This window comes from Perca fluviatilis, chromosome 12 (genome assembly GCF_010015445.1).
Source record: "Perca fluviatilis chromosome 12, GENO_Pfluv_1.0, whole genome shotgun sequence".
NCBI classification, from domain to species: Eukaryota; Metazoa; Chordata; class Actinopteri; order Perciformes; family Percidae; genus Perca; species Perca fluviatilis.
The window spans coordinates 23957495-23976887 of NC_053123.1; the positions used below are offsets into that span (position 1 = coordinate 23957495).

General features: G+C 43.5%; 1 protein-coding gene across 3 annotated transcripts; it reads right to left on the minus strand.

Moving 5' to 3' along the window:
* Window positions 1-752: 752 nt before the first annotated feature.
* med14 (mediator complex subunit 14) lies at window positions 753-16196 on the minus strand. 3 transcript variants are annotated; one of them, XM_039818366.1, is made up of 29 exons: window positions 15752-16196; window positions 15195-15221; window positions 14966-15071; window positions 14664-14837; window positions 14393-14522; window positions 14130-14258; window positions 13869-13976; window positions 12877-13009; window positions 12518-12668; window positions 12304-12415; window positions 11839-11964; window positions 11557-11635; window positions 8952-9111; window positions 8135-8326; window positions 7761-7895; window positions 7552-7628; window positions 7258-7418; window positions 7019-7165; window positions 6405-6619; window positions 6006-6275; window positions 5136-5385; window positions 4381-4503; window positions 4000-4176; window positions 3211-3449; window positions 2925-3104; window positions 2519-2626; window positions 1996-2121; window positions 1698-1887; window positions 753-1519 (listed from the first exon to the last, which is right to left on the minus strand). In XM_039818366.1, exons 1-29 carry the CDS (start codon window positions 15925-15927, stop codon window positions 1446-1448), a joined length of 4275 nt encoding a protein of 1424 aa, XP_039674300.1. In that variant the 5' UTR covers window positions 15928-16196; the 3' UTR covers window positions 753-1445. The 3 variants fall into 3 exon arrangements, with proteins under 3 accessions (XP_039674300.1, XP_039674299.1, XP_039674301.1); XM_039818365.1 differs by having other exon boundaries at window positions 6405-6649; XM_039818367.1 differs by lacking the exon at window positions 4381-4503 and having other exon boundaries at window positions 6405-6649.
* Window positions 16197-19393: the final 3197 nt, after the last annotated feature.

The following is a 19393-nucleotide window of genomic DNA, read 5'->3' on the forward strand; positions in this document are numbered from 1 at the left end:
CTTACCAACAGTGCAAAACCCAAAGTTATGGAGTTTAAAATCCCATAGCTGTGTGCAATTAGTGAAGTTGGATTTATCAGTTGAAGTAAAAGAGCTGAAAGGAGTGGATATAAAAAGCAGCATGTCACTGTATAAAAATAATGATATATACACTACCGGTCAAAAGTTTGGAGTCACTTAGAAATTTCCATTCCACTCCATTACAAACAGAATACCAGCTGAGATCAGTTGCATTGTAATCAGGGCAGCAGTTTTCAGATTACATTATGTGCTTACATAATTGCAAAAGGGTTCTCGACTATTGTAGAAAGAAGTGGCTGATCTTTAATGCAATATCTACATTGCCCATTATCAGCAACAATTCATCCAATGTTCCAAACTCACATTCTGTTTACTAATCTGATAGCATTTGAAAAGGCTAACTGAGAAAACATTGGAGAACCCTTCTGCAACTATGTAAACACATAATGTAATCTGAAAACTGCTGCCCTGGTTAAAAAAAAATGCAACTGATCTCAGCTGGTGTTCTGTCTATAATGGAAATTGTAGACAGACTTGACCGGTAGTGTAACACTCTGGAAAGGGCCGTTTTCTTTTGATTCTTTATGTACATTTTTTGCCACTACACTGTAGGTTTACTTGAGTAAAAATGTTTAAGCAGTACATTGACTTTTGTTTTATTGCTATTTTTAACTTTAGTAAATGATCTGATTATTTTAGTGCTGCCAGTGGAAGATTCTCAGAACACAAACCAACTTTGGGCTTGGTTTATTAAATAACAAATTCAGACAGGAATTCTCAAATCCTTCAATCAGGACTCAAATGGATCTTAATAAAATACAACTGGCTTATAAAGTTTGTCACAGTTTTACAGTATCCAAAGTGAAAGTTTGAAATAAAAATGCAGAGGTCTTGACAAAGTAAAGGCAAGAAAACGTTTAAATAGTGTGCTAAGGAATATATCTCCTGATACTATAATATCAGTCTGGCGTTATAAAAAAAAAATGAAACTGAATACAATTCTCTAGCAAAACTCTAACTCACCTGATTCTTTTCAATACTCAAATATACAACAATATACATATTTTCGTAAACAACCTTAATTTCAATAGATAATCTTGTTTACAAGTGCACCTGGAGGAAAAAATAACATTTATATCTTTTTGCATCAAACGCCCCCCTCGCCCATGATCTACCTCAACAGCAAATCTAGTTTCTGAGCTTCTATCAAGAATAAAGACTGTGGTCCACAACTGTACATATTTAACTCCCTTCCATAACAGCAATTATACATCACGTCAATTGTCCAGTGGCTGACGCAAAAAAAGACATCTTGACATCTTGGGACCACAGTTGTTACACTCGTTTTTCTTCTTAGCTCAGAGATAGACCCATCCTCGGTCTCAAAGGGATTCCGGTTGAGTTCCAGACTGAATTTGTTGTTTCTACTGACGAGTGCCGGGGGGTAGAGTGAGGTTGGCCATCAGCTCGTGAACAGAAGCAAATATTGTACACTCACCTGAAAGACAGATGGCATATACCCAGTGTTAGCAAAGGCATTTTGCGTCAAGTATAGATAACAACACTATATAGTATAGTATATCACATTCAGTTGATACCCGTTTCAGTTTAGCAAATTTGATATCACTTTTTCTGTTTAGTAAATTATTCAGTGGTCATCAGTGTGTGAGTCTTACCCGGTCTGGCGGGGTGCAGTTCATTGAACCTCTTAAGGATATTAGAGACCATGAGCGCTGCGGCCCCAGAGGAGCTGTGCTGTCTGGGGATGTCGGCCTGCTGAGTGAGGCCTGTGGCCATGTCGTACACAATGGGCACTATAATGCTCACTGGCTCCTGGGGCACCGGGATACGCTGGGTCAGTTGCAACTGTGAGGCAAAACACACAGGGTCAGGTTGCTTCAAATTATGCTACACAGGTATACGACTTGTGTCCTGGTTGTCGAGAGCTAATGGTGAGGCTCTGCTAAGACTTACAAAGAAGAGCATCTTGGACTTGAGCACCACAGCGATGGTTCCAGGAGGGGCTATGGGGGGAGCACTGGGAGGGATGGTGAGACAGAACTGGACATTCCACTTCAGCTGTGCAGCCTGGTCAGGGAACTTTAGAGAAAGGCAATATATAATATCTTTAAAACACGGAGGCAATACCAAGTGCTTTATATAAGGTAAAGACATGCATCAAGATATTAGAAGGATGTCTAAACTGCCATTAAGTACACAACAATACATTTTTCACTTGCACAACTAGAACGTGTGTAATGTGGGCACACTTTCACACAAGTCACACTGCAGTGAAATAGACAGGTTTATCAGGGCATATGGTGTACTTGTTCTGTATCTTGTTGCAATGTTTCTACTATTTGACAGCTAGTATAACAAAAGGTCTTATTCAGTTTGCATATTCATAAATTCCTACATTTTCTGGGTAGCGGGGCTCATACCCAATCATGGTTGAATACAGGAAACAAACCCTCTTAAAAAAGAAACAGCTACCCACCAGTTCCAGCTTCATGATGCGCACACAGTCCCTCAGGATGTTAGTGGGGGCCCCAAGCAGCTTTGTGAAGGCATTCAGAGTGTTGTATTTGAAGGGAGGACCAGCAACCTAGAAAGAGGAAAATGGAAGATGGATCAATGGAATAATAACATTAGTGCACTCATGTGTTCCTATGAGTGGCCTTAAAGTGTATCCCTATTCAATGAATTGACAAGTCTTTTAAATGAAGCACAACACTATAACCAAGTTTTAAATACAATATTCGAAATTATGATCAGTAGAGACAAACACAAAATGCATTTCTTTCATGCATAGGTCAAAAAACGATGCATGTACAATATGCCTCAAATGTATATGTTTAAATGATTTATGAATTAGGCTTTAAGCGGCTTCTGCTTATACTTACCCTTGTCTCAAAGAACTTCTCCAGCACCTGAAGCTCCTCCTGGGACCAGGGACCTGTATTTTCTGGAGTGACTTTGAGCTGCAGTGTCTGGTAGTTCTTTGGGTTGAGAGCCACGCGGCACTTGAGTACTTCCGTCTTGAACATGATCACACCCGGCTCATTAGAATTCACAATAGATAACTGGAGGAGAGTTGACAGATTTAGAGAAGTTAGGGGAGAGCAGAACTTATTTCCATTATTTACAGAATTATCTCTCCTAAATCAGGATGATTTGTGCAACACTTACGTTGGCCTCCTGCTGGATGATTCTCTGTAGGTGCCGTCTCATGATAACTGAACCCAGAAAACGCTCAAGTGGCGAGCAGAGGTAGCTTCCTGCCAGGCCTGGCACCAGGCAGGGAGTGGGTGAGGGGAGCAAAAGCACATGCAAGGCATTGTGGGTGAGGATGGTAGGAATGGAGGCAGCCCAGGGGCGTTGAGGTAGCTTACGGGGTGGAGGCATACTGGTAGGCATGACTTGTGAACCTAAACCAAAGACAGAGAGGGAGAGAGGTTGTAGTGAAACAATCAATTAATTTAATAACTACTATATCGGCGAATATATTAACTTACTCATTAACTTATTGCAGATATATTGGTATCGGTGTATGGCAGCCGATAAACTAACTAGGAAAAAAAGGGAAGTTCTCTGCGCTTCTGCAGACCACAACAATCCGTTGCAACCAAGGCAGGACACAACAGTATAAAATAGCAAAAATTGCCGGTGCAACACAGATGTCTTCTTACTTGATGGTTTTATTTCTTAAGGTGCATAACAGTGACTAACATTTCGATGTAAGGTTACATCTTCAGAGTCCTTAGGTTTGAGATTATTTAGAAACAGTGTCACCTAGTTTGTGTTATGCACCAGAGAGCACCGACAGGTTAACTTTTTCAACTGTAAAATGTCCCAGTTAGTATAAAAAGAAATATAAAAAAAAAACATATCTAAGGTATCAGTGGCAAGGTTGTTTGCTAATGTTATGCATTTATGTAAAAAAACAACGTGAGACAACACAGAGAAAGCAGTACTTACTGGTCCCGGCCCGTGGAGAATGAGGGTCGGGGATAGGTGAGTGCAGAGATGGGTTACCAGGAGACATGCCATGGATCCGTGCCCCAGGAGAAGGCCCTGAGACCTGGGGTGAACCTGGCCACTGGCCCCTATGGCTGGGAGACACCATGGCATATGGAGAGCTGGGATCCAGAGCACCTAGGGTGAAGGAGAGACAGCCATCAGCAACAAAACAACACTTAATGTTCAACAATAAACAGTTAAATGAATACCCCACTGTGTGCCCACTAACTACTGGCCATTTGTCATCTGCAGCCTAGAAGTGCCAAGTTAAGATGTTCAGTTCAGCCCATTCCAGCCCTTGTCCAGCAGACCAGAATTTATGGCCACCCTGCTGCTTACCGTGGGGACTGGCAAAGCTGGTCTGACCCATGGCTATGCCCAGAGAAGACGGAGACGGGGTGGGCCCGAAAGGAGAAGGTGCCCTCAGAGCTCCACTAGGGGAGCCAGAGGCATGGATGTTCCCTACACACACACACACACACACACACACACACACACACACACACACACACACACACACACACGGACTCGTCAGACTTTGAGGTTGACAAGTTCTCCTTACACACACACACACACACACACACACACACACACACACACACACACACACACACACACACACACACACACACACACACACACACACACACACACACACACACACACTCGCTCATGTACACACATGCTAAAGCAGGGCGAAGGGCTGTAGTATCTGGCTGGCAGGCTGAGATGGAGAGGAATGGAAGGAGCAGGACTAAATGCATGCTTTGTTCCCTCTCGGCTGTGAGGTATGTGCATGTTGCATGAGAAACAACTGATCTCATGGTTTCACAAAATCAAAATGGGCACACATGGTTGCTTTTCCTCGTTCTCCGTCCCATTCAAACAATTTGCTCTTGCAACAAAACACATAACTCAGCAGGCAGGTTGATGACAGCAATGTGATATATTCAAAAACAATGATTTTTATTTTGGCTCATAATCCTGTATGGCAGCTTGACACAAAGCTCAGACACAAACAATAAAGGATATCATTAACTTACACATACTTACATACACGTACACATACATACAAACACTAAGCTTGCTATTACCTGGCGACTGGGTGGGCATCATGGATGGTGAGGGAGTTACGTTAGCGTGGTAATTTGGTGGTGGTGAAGTGAGAGGAGGATAGACACCTCCTGCACCCCCTCTCATCGTTTGTGGCTGCTGTTGAGCTTGCAAGTGGTTCATCAGACTGTCCATCACATCTACACCCACCGGCGAGGGTGGATTATCATCTTCATTGACAGAGCGTCTGCGAGCATCTTGATTACTGTCTACAAACATATTTAGGAATGTCTAGACAGGGGCAAGAAGAGAAAGACAGAATTTTATGTAAAAAGGTTGACCAAAAAAGTGTAAGTTTTTAATCATAAAACTGTATATCTCCATTACATTTTCTTTTTGAATCAAGTAGGATTCTTTGGTTGTGCCGATTAGAAAACCACCCTTCCAGTTCTCAACAAAAAGCTTTTCAAGCTGGAGTGATGCCAAGGGAAATAAACAATTAGCTTAGCTTAGCACTGGATACAGGGGGGGGAAACAGCTGGCCTGGTGGTTCAAAGATAACCGAATCTGCCACCCAAAGCACCTCTAAAGCTAACTAATTAACACTTCATGATTTTATGGAGGGTTATGTGCCTGACTATTTCTTGTTCAGGCGCAGTGACTTCACATCTCATCTAACCCTTGGCAAAAAATATGAATTTCAATTATTCATTTAAATCATAACAGGTCACAATTATTGGTTTGGGCAGACACTGATTAGTATACTTACACTTTCGGCTGCATGTCCATTAGAACTTAATGTGGCAGTTTTTTTTTGTTAGGTAGTTTAGACAGAAACTTTAAGAGAAACGTATTCCCTTTCTCAGATAAAGTCTACTGACACCACTACCATGCCAATAAGTCTTGTATACCTTGAGTCCAGGAGCAGGGTAGAAGCCCTCTACAATCTTAGTGTTGTCAAAAAGACTGTAGGCTCCATCTCTGATGGCTACCACACCACGGCTGCGGCAGTAGATGTCGATGCAGTACATGTTTCTAAATGCCAGGCGGATGTGTGTGGGGGACTGGGGTAAGATGGAGAAGCACTGGTAGGCAGTGTTGGTGCGCTGGGTCAGGCCCAGCATGGGCACTGTTGGTAGCTTGTTGATTGCATTCAAAGGGGCCTGTGTGTCAGAGAGCACCTGAGAAAGAGGATAAATAGTAACGTTACCCAGGAAATGACATTGAAAGGTACCTTGAAATTATTATTTGATACAGATATAACAAGTGCACACATACATATGCATTGTCATAACTGTGCTTCGGTGTACCTGCAGCAGCTGCATCACGTTTGGACTCTTGTTGAACATCTCTTGTAGCTGATGGAGGATGATATTGTGGCAGTTGGAGCAGCCAGAGTTGGGCCCCACAGTGCCAAGGGCGAGGTGGAAACGCTGGCTGTTGGAGTTCCACTGGATCGTGACCGAGCTGCCCTTGGTGGTACCGTAGCACAGCACCAGCTTACGGTAGTTGTACAGCCGCACCTCTGAAAACAGGCTCAGGTAAGATGGCATCTCTGGAGGGAAGCAGTCACAGTGTGCAGCTGTATTAGATCTGTGTGTTTCTTTTGCCAAGCATTATTTCAACAGAGTGGGTAACACTGATGAATGCAAGCCTGAACTAACTGTAACTTTAACTATGTGCCGATTTTCACACACCAACACACACGACTCAAACTTACAAAAGTAAATCTGATTACTCTGGTTAAACCAGGCCAATAAAACAATGTTTGTTTTACTTTGAGAATGAATGGGTCACCTTCATTACAAATCCATACACCAGCAACAAAATGACTAGTAAAATACTGACTGATTTAAGATGAACTCACTTTTATCAGTCATTCAGGTAAGTGCAATGTTTGCTTTACAGATGACCATGCACGTACCTGGCAGTGCTCGAGAGAAGTTGAGGACACACTGGTAGAGCTGACTGATGGCGTTCCAGTCATTAAGGAACATCTCAACCACCTTCCGCCCGCCCACTGGCTCCGACAGAGGGTTTTCATAGGTCAGATATATATGCCGCGTGGAGGCTAATACAGGGGACAGATGGGTTTGTTTATACACTGGGCCATGTTGTAAACTTGTAGTGATGAACTTTGAACACTCTGTATGTGATGTGCACCTTGCTCCTTGCTGTGTGTGCTGTTGAGAGGGCAGTTGGCCAGCATCAGTTCAGCCATCCAGGTTCGGTTGTTCCTGCCCTGCAGTCGGAAGGTGCAGTCCAGTAGAGACCGCTCTAAAGCTTTCCTAGTCTCCTCTCCTACACCTTTACAAGGAGGAATCCTACAAAATGAAACAATTACACTGTATAGTCACAATGGTTTTGGCAAAGTTTTATCATACTTGAAGAAAAATTACATTTTGTCCTGGTGTGTACATAAATGCATGCATGTGTGCTTGTGACTGTGTGTATTACTTTAGTAGACGTATCGCGTGACTGCTGCCATCTCCCTCAACTTGGACACCCTGGTTTGGAATCTCCATGTTGGACAGCTACTCGAAGACAGACAGACAGACAGACATGCAGCATTAGCCAGCAAACACAACACTGAGATTGCCATGCTTGATGTTGACACATCTATGCCTGGCAGGAAAGATTCAAACTGTCTGAGCACTGTCACTTACCTCTGTTCTGAGGCCAATGAAGGGCATGTTGGTGTCGCACATAGCTACTAGGTGAGCCAGCTCTTTGTTGAAGGCACACATTTCTCCAGACCGCTTAGGCTTCTTTGGCTCTGGGTCCCCCTGGTCCCCAGATATCTAAAAAGCAACAGAGACAAAATAAAATGCATATGGAACATTATCTATGTGTGATATGTCTTTGTCAGCTGTTTTTGATGGTGGGCAGAGCATTTACTGTTACTGCCTAGTTCTAACTTCTAGGCCAGCACCACATCTGTCAAAACTCAAAGAAACTTTCATCTGTGTATGATGAAAAAGAGTGTGTTTCATCATATACAAAAGAACATTTGGTGTATAACTACTCTAGCGCTGACTACCTTTCTCTTAGTCCCAGGTCGGGCCCCTCTGCCTGTTGTGTCCTGGACAAGATGTTCTAGGTTGGGTTTAAAATGCTGCAGGAGCTGTGCACACATGGGCCCATCATCTCCTTCCAACTGAGACACTGACAGGAAAGAGTACTTGTACTGCAATGCTGTGGGACTGCTAGGCACTTCAAGCATTTCCACCACCTACAAAAAGGAGAAGGAAAAAGAGAGACCAAGAGGGTGGACATGAAAGTGAAAGCAGATCATAACTTTAACTTTGTGGAGGAATTTTCTTTAAAAAAAAGGTGCCCTGCCACACAAAACCGTTTTTACTTGTATTTTTTTTAAATATGTTGTTAGGTCCACATGTGTTTGTGTTATGTCATGAATGTGAAAATGAACTGCTACAGCTCTAGCCACTGAAAAGAAATAAGCTGAGAAATCAGGCCAATTACAAAAGCTGGTCAGTCTGACATGGTGTTGCCTGAGCTCATTACTATTCATGAGCTCACTCATTTGCGCTGGGTAAAGGATGCTGATAGCCAGGCTCTCATTGGCTAGCTGTTAGCTAATCAGAGTCAAGCAGCTTAGCTCGTTGAATATTAATGAGAACTGGCAGAAATCGAGCTGAGTCTTCCTGCAGGCTTTCTATACCACACTAGAATAGCTTGAAACAAGGTAACCAAGGCATTTTTTCCACAAATCCTTTTTACAGAGTCCATGGTAGAACTTCAGACATTACCACAAAGTAATGACATAGGTGTGGCAGGGCACCTTTAAGTCGTTTTGGTTTAGCACTGTTCAGCAACATATTGATGGAGAAACTTACAATGTAGTACTGCGGAAGACGTGTGAGCTTAATGAAGAGCTTGTGTTTGGACAGGTTGCCAACAGGGTGAGAAGCCGAGTTGGACAGGTGAAGGACATCAGTACACACAGTGGGAAGGTGTTTCACAGACTGTCGACAGCGCTGCTCCCCCAACCAGAACCTTGCCAGAGAAAAGAAAGATTTGGTGTCTCAATGAAATTTCAGTTGCAAAAAGTCCAAGATTCACAGCTCATTCTGTCACTCACGGCATTGCCACGGTTCACTAGTGGGAGACTCAAAATCAACTCAATACACAACCGTGGCAATCCTTCTCATCACCCATCTCACCACCTGCTGAGCAAAGTGTTGTTTCTGACAGCAATTAGCCAATTTTGACAAGCTAGAAGCAGGCATCAGACTCTGGTGTCTACGGTTGACTCTGAACTAGGGCTGGGCGATATGGCTTAAAAAAAAAATCCCAGATTTCTTCACAAAAAATCCAATTTAAGATTTAAATTGATTCCTCCCTACTTAAAATTAATCTGCAGATGACAAAGTAATTGTTCAAAACAAGTTTTAACTTTATTTTTTTGACTCATACACACACAAATACTAACAAATACTGAAATTAAATGTACAATTATCACACTGTGCAAGTAAAATGAACATCCTTTCCAGCACAGTAATGATTAAAGCCCCAAAAAACGTATCACACTAGTAGAGATGCACCGATAGACCGACTGGTGACCGGAATTAGCCGGTTTTCACGTGCTAGGCCATGACCGGCGACTGGCAGGTCAGTCTGACATATGCCGATTTCATGCCGGTCAACGCTACAATTAACTGACAACATAAGTTATACGAGTTACAGTTCTCAAGGACACACGGACGCGACAGCACAATCTCTTTTTCCTTTCTCTCAACTTTTCCGCCATGTGTCGCGCGTATCCGCTCGCGGTGTGAAGCGCGTGTCCGCGCTATTCTCGCACATGTAGGGAACCTCGGGAATTAACCTGCAACATGTCAGCTGTTTGGAAATTCTTCAGCGCGTGTGCAGAAGATAACAAGTTTGCAACACCTGCAAGGAAAAAGTAGGGCGTGGAGGGACGACACCAAAAACCAAAATCACATTTTTTTAGTGCGATATTGGATGTGAAAAGAAGGAAATGGTTCTAACATTGCACTTTATATGTGTGTGAATTTCCCACACCAGGAGTAATTTATATAGTTCTATTTTATAGTGATCCATTATCTGTTTAAAATTTTTTCTATGTTCTGTGCAAAATGTTCTATTAAAGAAAAGATAGAAAATAAATATTTGTGTGTGCTGTAAAGTGGTTCGAAAAAATGAAATCGGAATCAGCTAAAATCGGTATCGGCTGGCCTAACTCAAAGAAAATTGGAAATCGGAATCGGCCTAGAAAGTTGTCATCGGTGCATCTCTACACACTAGTAAAATGTGTGATGTAGCTACAGTAAAGTTAGCAAGCTAGCAACATACAGATAAACAAGCAGCTTCACATCACAGGGACAAACGGTTAACATTCAATACTCACTGCAGACTGAAACAACTCAGGAATAGATTACTCTGCTGCAACAATAGCTAAATAGAAAGAGTACAAACTCACATCGTCTCTGACTTCTGAACGGGCGACCGTAATGAAAAGAAACATGACGCGATCTCGGGGATTTCTTACCTAAATTACGTAATTAGCGTACGTAACTAACCTACACAGTCTCCGTAGCGTGAGGAATTCACAACAGTAACGATGCAGCACATAAAAAAATCTATCGGAGTAAAAGTATTTCATTCATCGAAAATATGTACTCAAGTAAAAGTGGAAGTAGGAGAAAAAAATAATACTCCAGTAGAGTACAGATACAGCCTTTTAGTACTTAAGTAGAGTAGTGAAGTAGTTCTACTTTGTTACTATACAGCTCTGAGTAACATACATTAACATCCCATGGTCTCACGAATGCAGCATACCTGTAGCAAGCTCCTTTGTAGTAACTAGCAGTAAAAAAACGTTGAAGAGGAGCTCCGTGCTACAAAGCGGCGATTGCCAGTTGTTTAAGCCGCTACAGACCTCCATCACAGCTCGGTCGTATCAACAGCATTTAGTAGATGTGTTGAGGCGCGACAGAGTTCCTCAACACCGGCTCCGGTGTCTGCGTCAGGTCAGCTGTAATTGGTGGTTCAGTTATCCGAGAATAGGTGACTGTCAGCCGGGTACAGAGCACCACGAGCTGCTGGTCATTTCGGAGTTTACGCTTAAGTAAGTAATGAAACGACTAGTAAGAAAATAACTAATGTTAGTCCCTGTCGCTGCCATGTTGTTTGTGCATCTCTATGGCAAACACGCGGGGGGAGGGCTGAGCCCGTTTGGAACTACGGGAGCCCAGAAGGGAGTGTCGGCGAATGTTAAGGAGAAAACCGATTTTCATTTAAACAAATCGACGTTAACTACACATTCGAGTTAATCGATAAAATCTATTTATCGCCCAGCCCTACCCTGAACTGACTCTGCTATCTTTCGCCTGTGCCAAAATATACTTTACACTGCCAACTGTGAATACACAGTATTTAATGTCCACAGCCATTTAAAAATTGAGAAGGTGGACTCACTTCAGTTGTTGAAGCCAAGATATGATGCGCTTCATATCGTCGTTAATGGTCTTTTCAATGTCATCCAGCATGGACTGATCTAGGGAGAGAACACACCTGGGTTTTATTTTCACAGAGCTGAGCATACAAAACAAAGTAGAATCAGAGAGAAACAAATTGTGGATTCCTTTATTGTTACACAAAACCAAACCCTTATATAAACTCAACACTTTCCTAGGACCAACACAATGGACAAACATAAATCAGAAAATAGTCATGAGTTAATGTTTGCCTATTACTTACCTAATCCATACAGCATGGGTTGGAACATGCCAGAGTGCAGGTCTACAAAAATGTGTAAGCACTCTGAACGACCACAGGGCTCAAGTATCGGAATAACTAGTGTAGGTAAAGCAGTCTCGATGAATGCTGAAATAAACAAACATGATTAAGTATTTCAATTGCAGAGGACTCAAAATCATAGTTACAGTACATCAATTGACAGAAGGGGAATGAGGCATGTGTGAGCTAATGGCAATTTTGAAAATGCAATTCATCATAATTAAGACCAAGAAAAGAAGAAAATATTTTTTCCAGGGCTAAAATGATGGACTCTGCATCCTAAACCATGCTTCTTTTATCAAGTGTTGTGAAGGATTAGCACATGACTGCATCTGCTGTGGGTAGGAAACACTGGTTTCTGTTAATTTGCTTAATATACACTTACAAAATGTATTTAAATGACAAGAAAATAGAGTATATACATACAGTTGTCACTGGGATTGCTGGTCTTTAGAATGGCCTTCAGTTCCTGTAACTTTTGATTCGACCGGGCATGCACACTGTCGATCAAAAGTTTCTCCACCGACAGATGGTCAATCTAAAGAATGAGACAAACATTAAATTGAAGAGCAAGATATTTGTACAGTATGCCATACATCCCCATTCTTTATATTACACTGAAAACAAATGTCCACCTTACCTTCATAGCTCTCTCCATTAATTTGGAGTCACAGGCAGGGAGAGGAGGCTCATGAGATATTTGCAATGGCTTAGATCCATCTGATTCGTCAATCTTGATAGTGACTTTGTGAACTGAGGCTGTACCTGTTTTCCTACCCAAAACCTGTTGGCTGGAGAAACAAAGAAAAGGGAAGACAGAGAGTAGGAATGAAAATAATAATAAAAATAATCGTCAATAATAATAATAATAATAATAATAATAATAATAATAATAATGTTTATTTAATATAGCACCTTTTGCAGGCAAAGTCACAAAGTGCTTCAAAAGAGACAAATTATCACAATACAGTATGTGAGGGCAATTTAAAAGAGTCTTACTTCCAGACAGTGAGTGTGAGGTATTTTGCAGGCACATATCTCTCCTCCTGCACCAGGTCTCCCCATCGCTCTCTAATCAGCATCAGAGTCTGAGAGTGGAGCACCTCTAGCTGCAGTGACAGACAGAAGGAGTCTGGAAACAATGCAGTTAAAGAGAACACAGTGTGGGAAAATACCAAATCCAGGTGAAAAAAAACGTACTACACATTTCTCCATTAACATTCAAAACGCACTCAAAGATATCCTCAAGACACACACTTTGTTGGTAAAAGGGGTATTTGTACCCAACACAGACTGCTCTTTGACACGGTGAGCTGCACTTGGTGGTGATGGTGGGGGAAAGGCAGCGCTGTACTGATTAGCATTGTGATTAGCACAGTCATGCTTATCTTGCATGCTTGATTAGGGTCTTTGATATTAGCATGAACGCTAACAAATGACTGTTTCTCTCTATATTTTACCACAGACTAAAGTGTACTAGGCCTGTGACTGTGTGATCAGAACAAATCCTCTCCTTCCTATATGTATGGGTTACATTATGAATGGCACACTTATCACTGCCTGTCTATACAACACAAAAATGCATTTTTGAAGAAAATCTAATTTAGCTTTAATTCACAAAAGCGTGTAAAAATAAAAAGTGTCAGTTTCTTAGTACAGTATGAACAGGTGTTAGTAAGAAATTAATTACACCTCACATGACCTGAATGGGTGACAGCATTTAGTGAGAACAGTGCTGCCTCTTCCTGTCAGTAATAAAGGTGGTTGTGTTGTTAGAGAATTCATGAAAAAAAGAGGGGTTAAAAAGGGTGCAATTCTGCAGTTGTGCTTCTCATTGGAATGCTGCAAGTGTCTGCTTGACCAGTCAATACTCTATATGCTCTGACACACCCTCCCTCCCTCCCTACTGCAGTAGTTCACATCAGACTGGGACTTAAGCCAAGTGGTTTTGTGCAGGCCACACACAAAACGCAAAGGCCAAGAAAGGATACGCAAGCAGTTGTACATGTCCTGTAGGGGTTTTTCATCTGCACACAGGCGTGCCTGGACCAACTCGTGGATGAAGTTCACCTGCAAACTGTGGACTAGGGTTCGGCCATCTGTCAATGTGGACGGTGAGGAGCGTGGAAAAGGGGGGACAGACAAACCAGTTGAGAGTGAATGGGAAAATGAAAAACATTAGCAATGATGTACATTGTCAATCAGCATGTCAATGAAGTGTCACAGCATAGCTGGAGGAGTGTATGCCTTACCTCCAGTTTCTTTGTCCTCTACCAGAATCTCCAACTTCAGCAGCCTCCAGGGAATATCAGGGTCATCTCCCATCACCGTCAAAGTGGCCTCAAACTCTCCTTCCACACGAAACTTTACACGCCCATTAGCTACACAAATATACACACACACACAAATATATATTTTTTTTTCTTAACCAATATGGCTGAAAACAAATGGCTAAATATGTTGGAATGGCTATCAGTTAAAAGTATACCATAGTGGGTTTACACAAGCTGCTTACCGACTGTGAGGTTTGCTAGCTGGGGTGGCAAGTCTGTGGTGACAAGGCGGTGTCGTAGAATCTGATTAAGTTGGCTCAGGGTGGTCTGCTTCTCAACCTTAGTGATGGGGTCTGGAGGAATGATCTTATCCTACAGAAATGGACACAGAAACATTTGGTGATGATGACATGCCAAACCACGAGTTTGATCTCCTTACATCTTTTCATATAGATTAGCAGTTTTAGCACGCAGAGAAGGAAGTTACTCATTACGCAGGAAGAGAAGACTTACTCGTATACATGTGGGCAAGCGTGGGTATGACCCTGTTGTGAGAACATCAATGGCAAAGGGGATGGCAAAGCTGGGCAAACGAGCATGTACCAGGGCATCTCTGGCCAGCGATGCAAGCCTATCAGCTGTATCCACAAATAGGATGGTCTGCTGATCCAAGAAGCTGGAAATCATCTGTGACCATTGATATCATAAAGAGAGGTAAGAGTAAGTTGATTTGTATTCCGATGGACACAAGTTTGCAGACGCACACATTTGCAGTGTATTATCAAAATCCACAACACAAATTCCACACAACATACCGCACACTTCTCAACTTTCCCTGCATTGCTTGCCCACTTCACCAGGGCTAGCAAACGCACAAATAGCTGTCTGGTACGACTGGCAAACTGGACAATCTCAATTTTCCTGAAAACAAACAAACAGGGGATATACTTTTAAACAAAATTTTAAATACAATAGCTTAACAGAATGAATGACTAAAGGAGTGAAGAGATAAATAAGTTGCGAATAAAATTCAAATAAACATACCTCTCCATGTCCGTTTTTCTGGGAAGTCTAGGGAAAAAAAACATTAAAACTTTAATTATTGCTATTGTCCTTATCCTGAAAGTAGAGCAACAGCTCAAAATATCACCTGCCTAAACTCTGTGCATCCCTGGTATGAGTCTGCTTTGATAACACATCGAAATGTTAGTCTTTTCAGTTAGCAGTTGGGCACCAAGACAAGGAGAAACTGGCTTTTGGACAGCAGACTGATTAAAGTCATCAATCATAAACCCACATATGTACCGCCCCACACAAACACTTATCTTGAATAACAAAACAATGGCTATAACTTAAGGATCTTCAGACATATGCTGATGTGATGTTTACCGGGTAACGTTACGCCCCCTCACATATCTGTGCTATCCACTTTGTTAGGGCTCAAAACATGAAAAGCTTATCCTAACTTCTCGATTGGTACCAATTTGATGAGCCCGTTGTTTTTTATTATTGTGGCTGGAAGAAGTGCATCCTCTGAGTTTACTTATGTTAGCTGATTAGCCCGCCGGTTAGTTAGCTTTAAGGCCTACAACGCTACTTACAGTTCTGCCAGCAGGGTAATTTCATGGTAGGTCCTCTGGAGAAGAAATTCAATTAGCAGACTCAGTCGGACCCCCTGTGTGGCCGGTGCCCCGGGTGGTGGTGGCTGTGGACCCGAAACTACCGGACCCCCAAGTGGGACGAGCTGCCCATCTGACCCAATCTGCACCGGAGCCATTTTACAATGACGATACGGGCTAGTTAGCTAACGTTACGGCGATGAACACCCAGCGCTACAACGGGAAACTATCAAGTTGTATTAGCGAATTCCTTATGAAAGATTTTCTTCGCAGTCTCACAACATTTCTTTCACGGGACGAGTTTTTCGACATGGACTTGGTTTTCTTGTTCGGCAGAAAACTCAATAAATGCACCAAATTTGGTAACACATTACGGAGAAGGCTCAACGCCGCTCAGCCGCCATCTTTGCTGTCGGGAATAGGTCCGGTGGGAAAGAAAACCCAGACAAGAGCCCTGAGGAATGAGAGTCATGAGTGTGATGTCTCTTCATTATTGTGTTCTACACCAGGTAACTGGTTTCCAGACTGGGCTAAGTTACCAAATAATTTGTTATATGTCAGGTTTACAATGCCAGAGATGTGCTTGTGTGTTTACAGAGTTAGCTAGCTAAGCTTGATAGCTTCAATCAGTCCATCATTTATTCATCAACCCATTCTCTAATCTGTTTCCCTGGTAACAGATGGCCAGTGGTGGAAGAATACTCAAATTAAGTGTAGCCTCGGCTCGAATGAAAGTACAAAAGTATTAGCATCAAAATATAATTAAAGTACCAAAAATAAAAGAACCTATTTCAGAATAGGGGCTATTATATTTTGGGATTATAATCATTGATAGATGATGTAGCCAATTCTATCACTTTCATGTTGCAGCTGGTAAAGGTGGGGCTATTTTTAATTACTTTAACCTATATATATTGCTGTGTAGCTTAATCTATAATAAAAAAATATATTTGTTGGTTATATTTTGTATTCAAAATCTGAATCTGTAAACTAACTAACTGTATCAAATACATGTACAACATTTCCCTCTGAAATGAAGTGGAGTAGAAGTAGTGTAAATGGAACTACGCAAGTAAAGTCCCTCTAACTTGTACAGTACTTCAGTAAATGTACTTAGTCAGTTTCCACAACTGCAGATGACTAAGTATGAGTATGTAACGAATAAACGGTCCATAACAAAATTAATCACAAAATGCTATAATATATGAAGCCCATGTCCCACCACCTATGGGAGGAACCGCTGGAGGCGGGTGCACTGCCACACAGGTGGCAGTGAGGGTCAGGGGCCTCGACGGACTATACCCGGGTGGCAGAGAATGGCTCTGGGGACATGGAATGTCACCTCTCTGTGGGGGAAGGAGCCGTAACTTGTGTGGGAGTTGGAGCGCTACCAATTAGATCTGGTGGGGCTTACCTCTACGCACAGTCTCGGTTCTGGAACCATACTCCTGGATAGGGGTCGGACTCTTTTCTTCTCCAGAGTTGCCCAGGGTGTGAGGCGCCAGGCGGGTGTGCGGATACTCATAAGCCCCCGGCTGAGCACCGTTAAGTTGGAGTTTACCCCAGTGGACAAGAGGGTCGCCTCCCTACACCTACGGGTTGTGGGGGGGGGAAACTCTGACTGTTGTTTGTGCATATGCACCAAACAAGGGCTCTGCCTTCTTGGAGACCTTGAATGGAGTCCTGCATGGGGCTCCAGTGGGGGACTCCATAGTTCTGCTGGGGGACTTCAACGTGGGCAATGATGGAGACAAATGCAGAGGCGTGATTGGGAGGAACGGCCTCCCTGATCTGAACCCGAGTGGTTGTTCATTGTTGGACTTCTGTGCTAGTCATGGATTGTCTATAACAAACACCATGTTCGAACATAGGGATGCTCATAAGTGTACTTGGTACCAGAGCACCCTAGGCCGAAGGTCAATGATCGATTTTTATAATCGTTTCATCTGATCTGAGGCCGTATGTTTTGGACACTCAGGTGAAGAGAGGGGCGGAGCTGTCAACCGATCACCATCTGGTGGTGAGTTGGGTCAGGGGGTAGGGGAACACTCTGGACAGACCTGGTAAGCCCAAACAGGTAGTGCGGGTAAATTGGGAACGTCTGGAGGAGGTACCTGTCTGATGGACTTTTAACTCACACCTCCGGCAGAGCTTTTCGTGCATCCCTGTGGAGGCTGGGGGCATTGAACCCGAGTGGACAATGTTCAAGAAGAAGAAGAAGGAGTCTTTCCGGTATATGTTATCCCAGAGGACTCCGGAGGCAGTTGCAGGGTACCATAGGGCCCGAAGGGCTGCAGCCTCTGCCGTGAAAGAGGCAAAGCAGTGGGTGTGGGAGTTTGGAGAAGGACTTTCGGTTGGCACCAAGGTGCTTCTGGAAAACCGTTCGCCACCTCAGGAGGGAGAAGCGGGGAACCACCCAAGCTGTGTACAGTAAGGATGGGACACTGTTGATCTCAACTGAGGAGGTAATAGGGCGATGGAAGGATCTCTTTAAGGAACTCCTAAATCCAACTAATACGCCCTCTATGTTAGAGGCAGAGCTGGAGGATGATGGGGGATTGTCGTCAATTTCCCAGGTGGAAGTCACTGAGGAAGTCAAACAACTCCACAGTGGCAAAGCCCCTGGGATTGATGAGATCCGGTGTGGAGGGGCTGTCTTGGATGACACGCCTCTTCAACATTGCGTGGAGGTCTGGGACAGTGCCAAAGGAGTGGCGGACCAGGGTGGTGGTTCCCCTGTTCAAAAAGGGGGACCAGAGGGTGTGTGCCAATTATAGGGGTATCACACTTTTCAGCCTCCCTGGTAAAGTCTACTACAAGGTGCTGGAAAGGAGGGTTCGGCCGATAGTCAAACCTCGGGTTGAAGAGGAAAAATGCAGATTCCGTCCTGGTCGTGGAACAACGGACCAGATCTTCACTCTCGCAAGGATCCTGGAGGGAGCCTGGGAGTATGCCCATCTGGTCTACATTTGTTTTGCGGATCTGGAGAAGGCATATGACCGGGTCCCCCGGGAGATACTGTGGGAGGTGCTGTGGGAGTATGGGGTCCCTTCTCTGTAGTAAGTCAGACTTGTTTCAGGTGAGGGTTGGCCTCTGCCAGGGCTGCGCTTTGTCACCAATCCTGTTTGTAACATTTATGGACAGGATATCGAGGCGTAGTCGGGGTGGAGAGGGGTTGTGTTTCGGTGGGCTGAGGATCTCATCGCTGCTCTTTGCAGATGATGTGGTCCTGATGGCATCATCGGCCTGTGACCTTCAGCACTCACTGGATCGGTTAGCAGCCAAGTGTGAAGCAGCTGGGATGAGGATCAGCACCTCTAAATCTGAGGCCATGGTTCTCAGCAGGAAACTGATGGATTGCTCTGGGTAGGGAATGGGTCCTACCACAAGTGAACGAGTTCAAATACCTTGGGGTCTTGTTCGTGAGTGAGGGGACAATGGAGCGGGAGATTGGTCAGAGAATCAGCGCAGCGGGGGCGGTATTACATTCAATTTATCACACCGTTGTGACGAAAAGAGAGCTGAGCCAGAAAGCTCTGTCAGAGATCTGTCAGTTTTCGTTCCTACTCTCACCTATCCCCTTTTGGCCGCTTGTACCCTGGATATCGTTCTTTCAGTCATGAC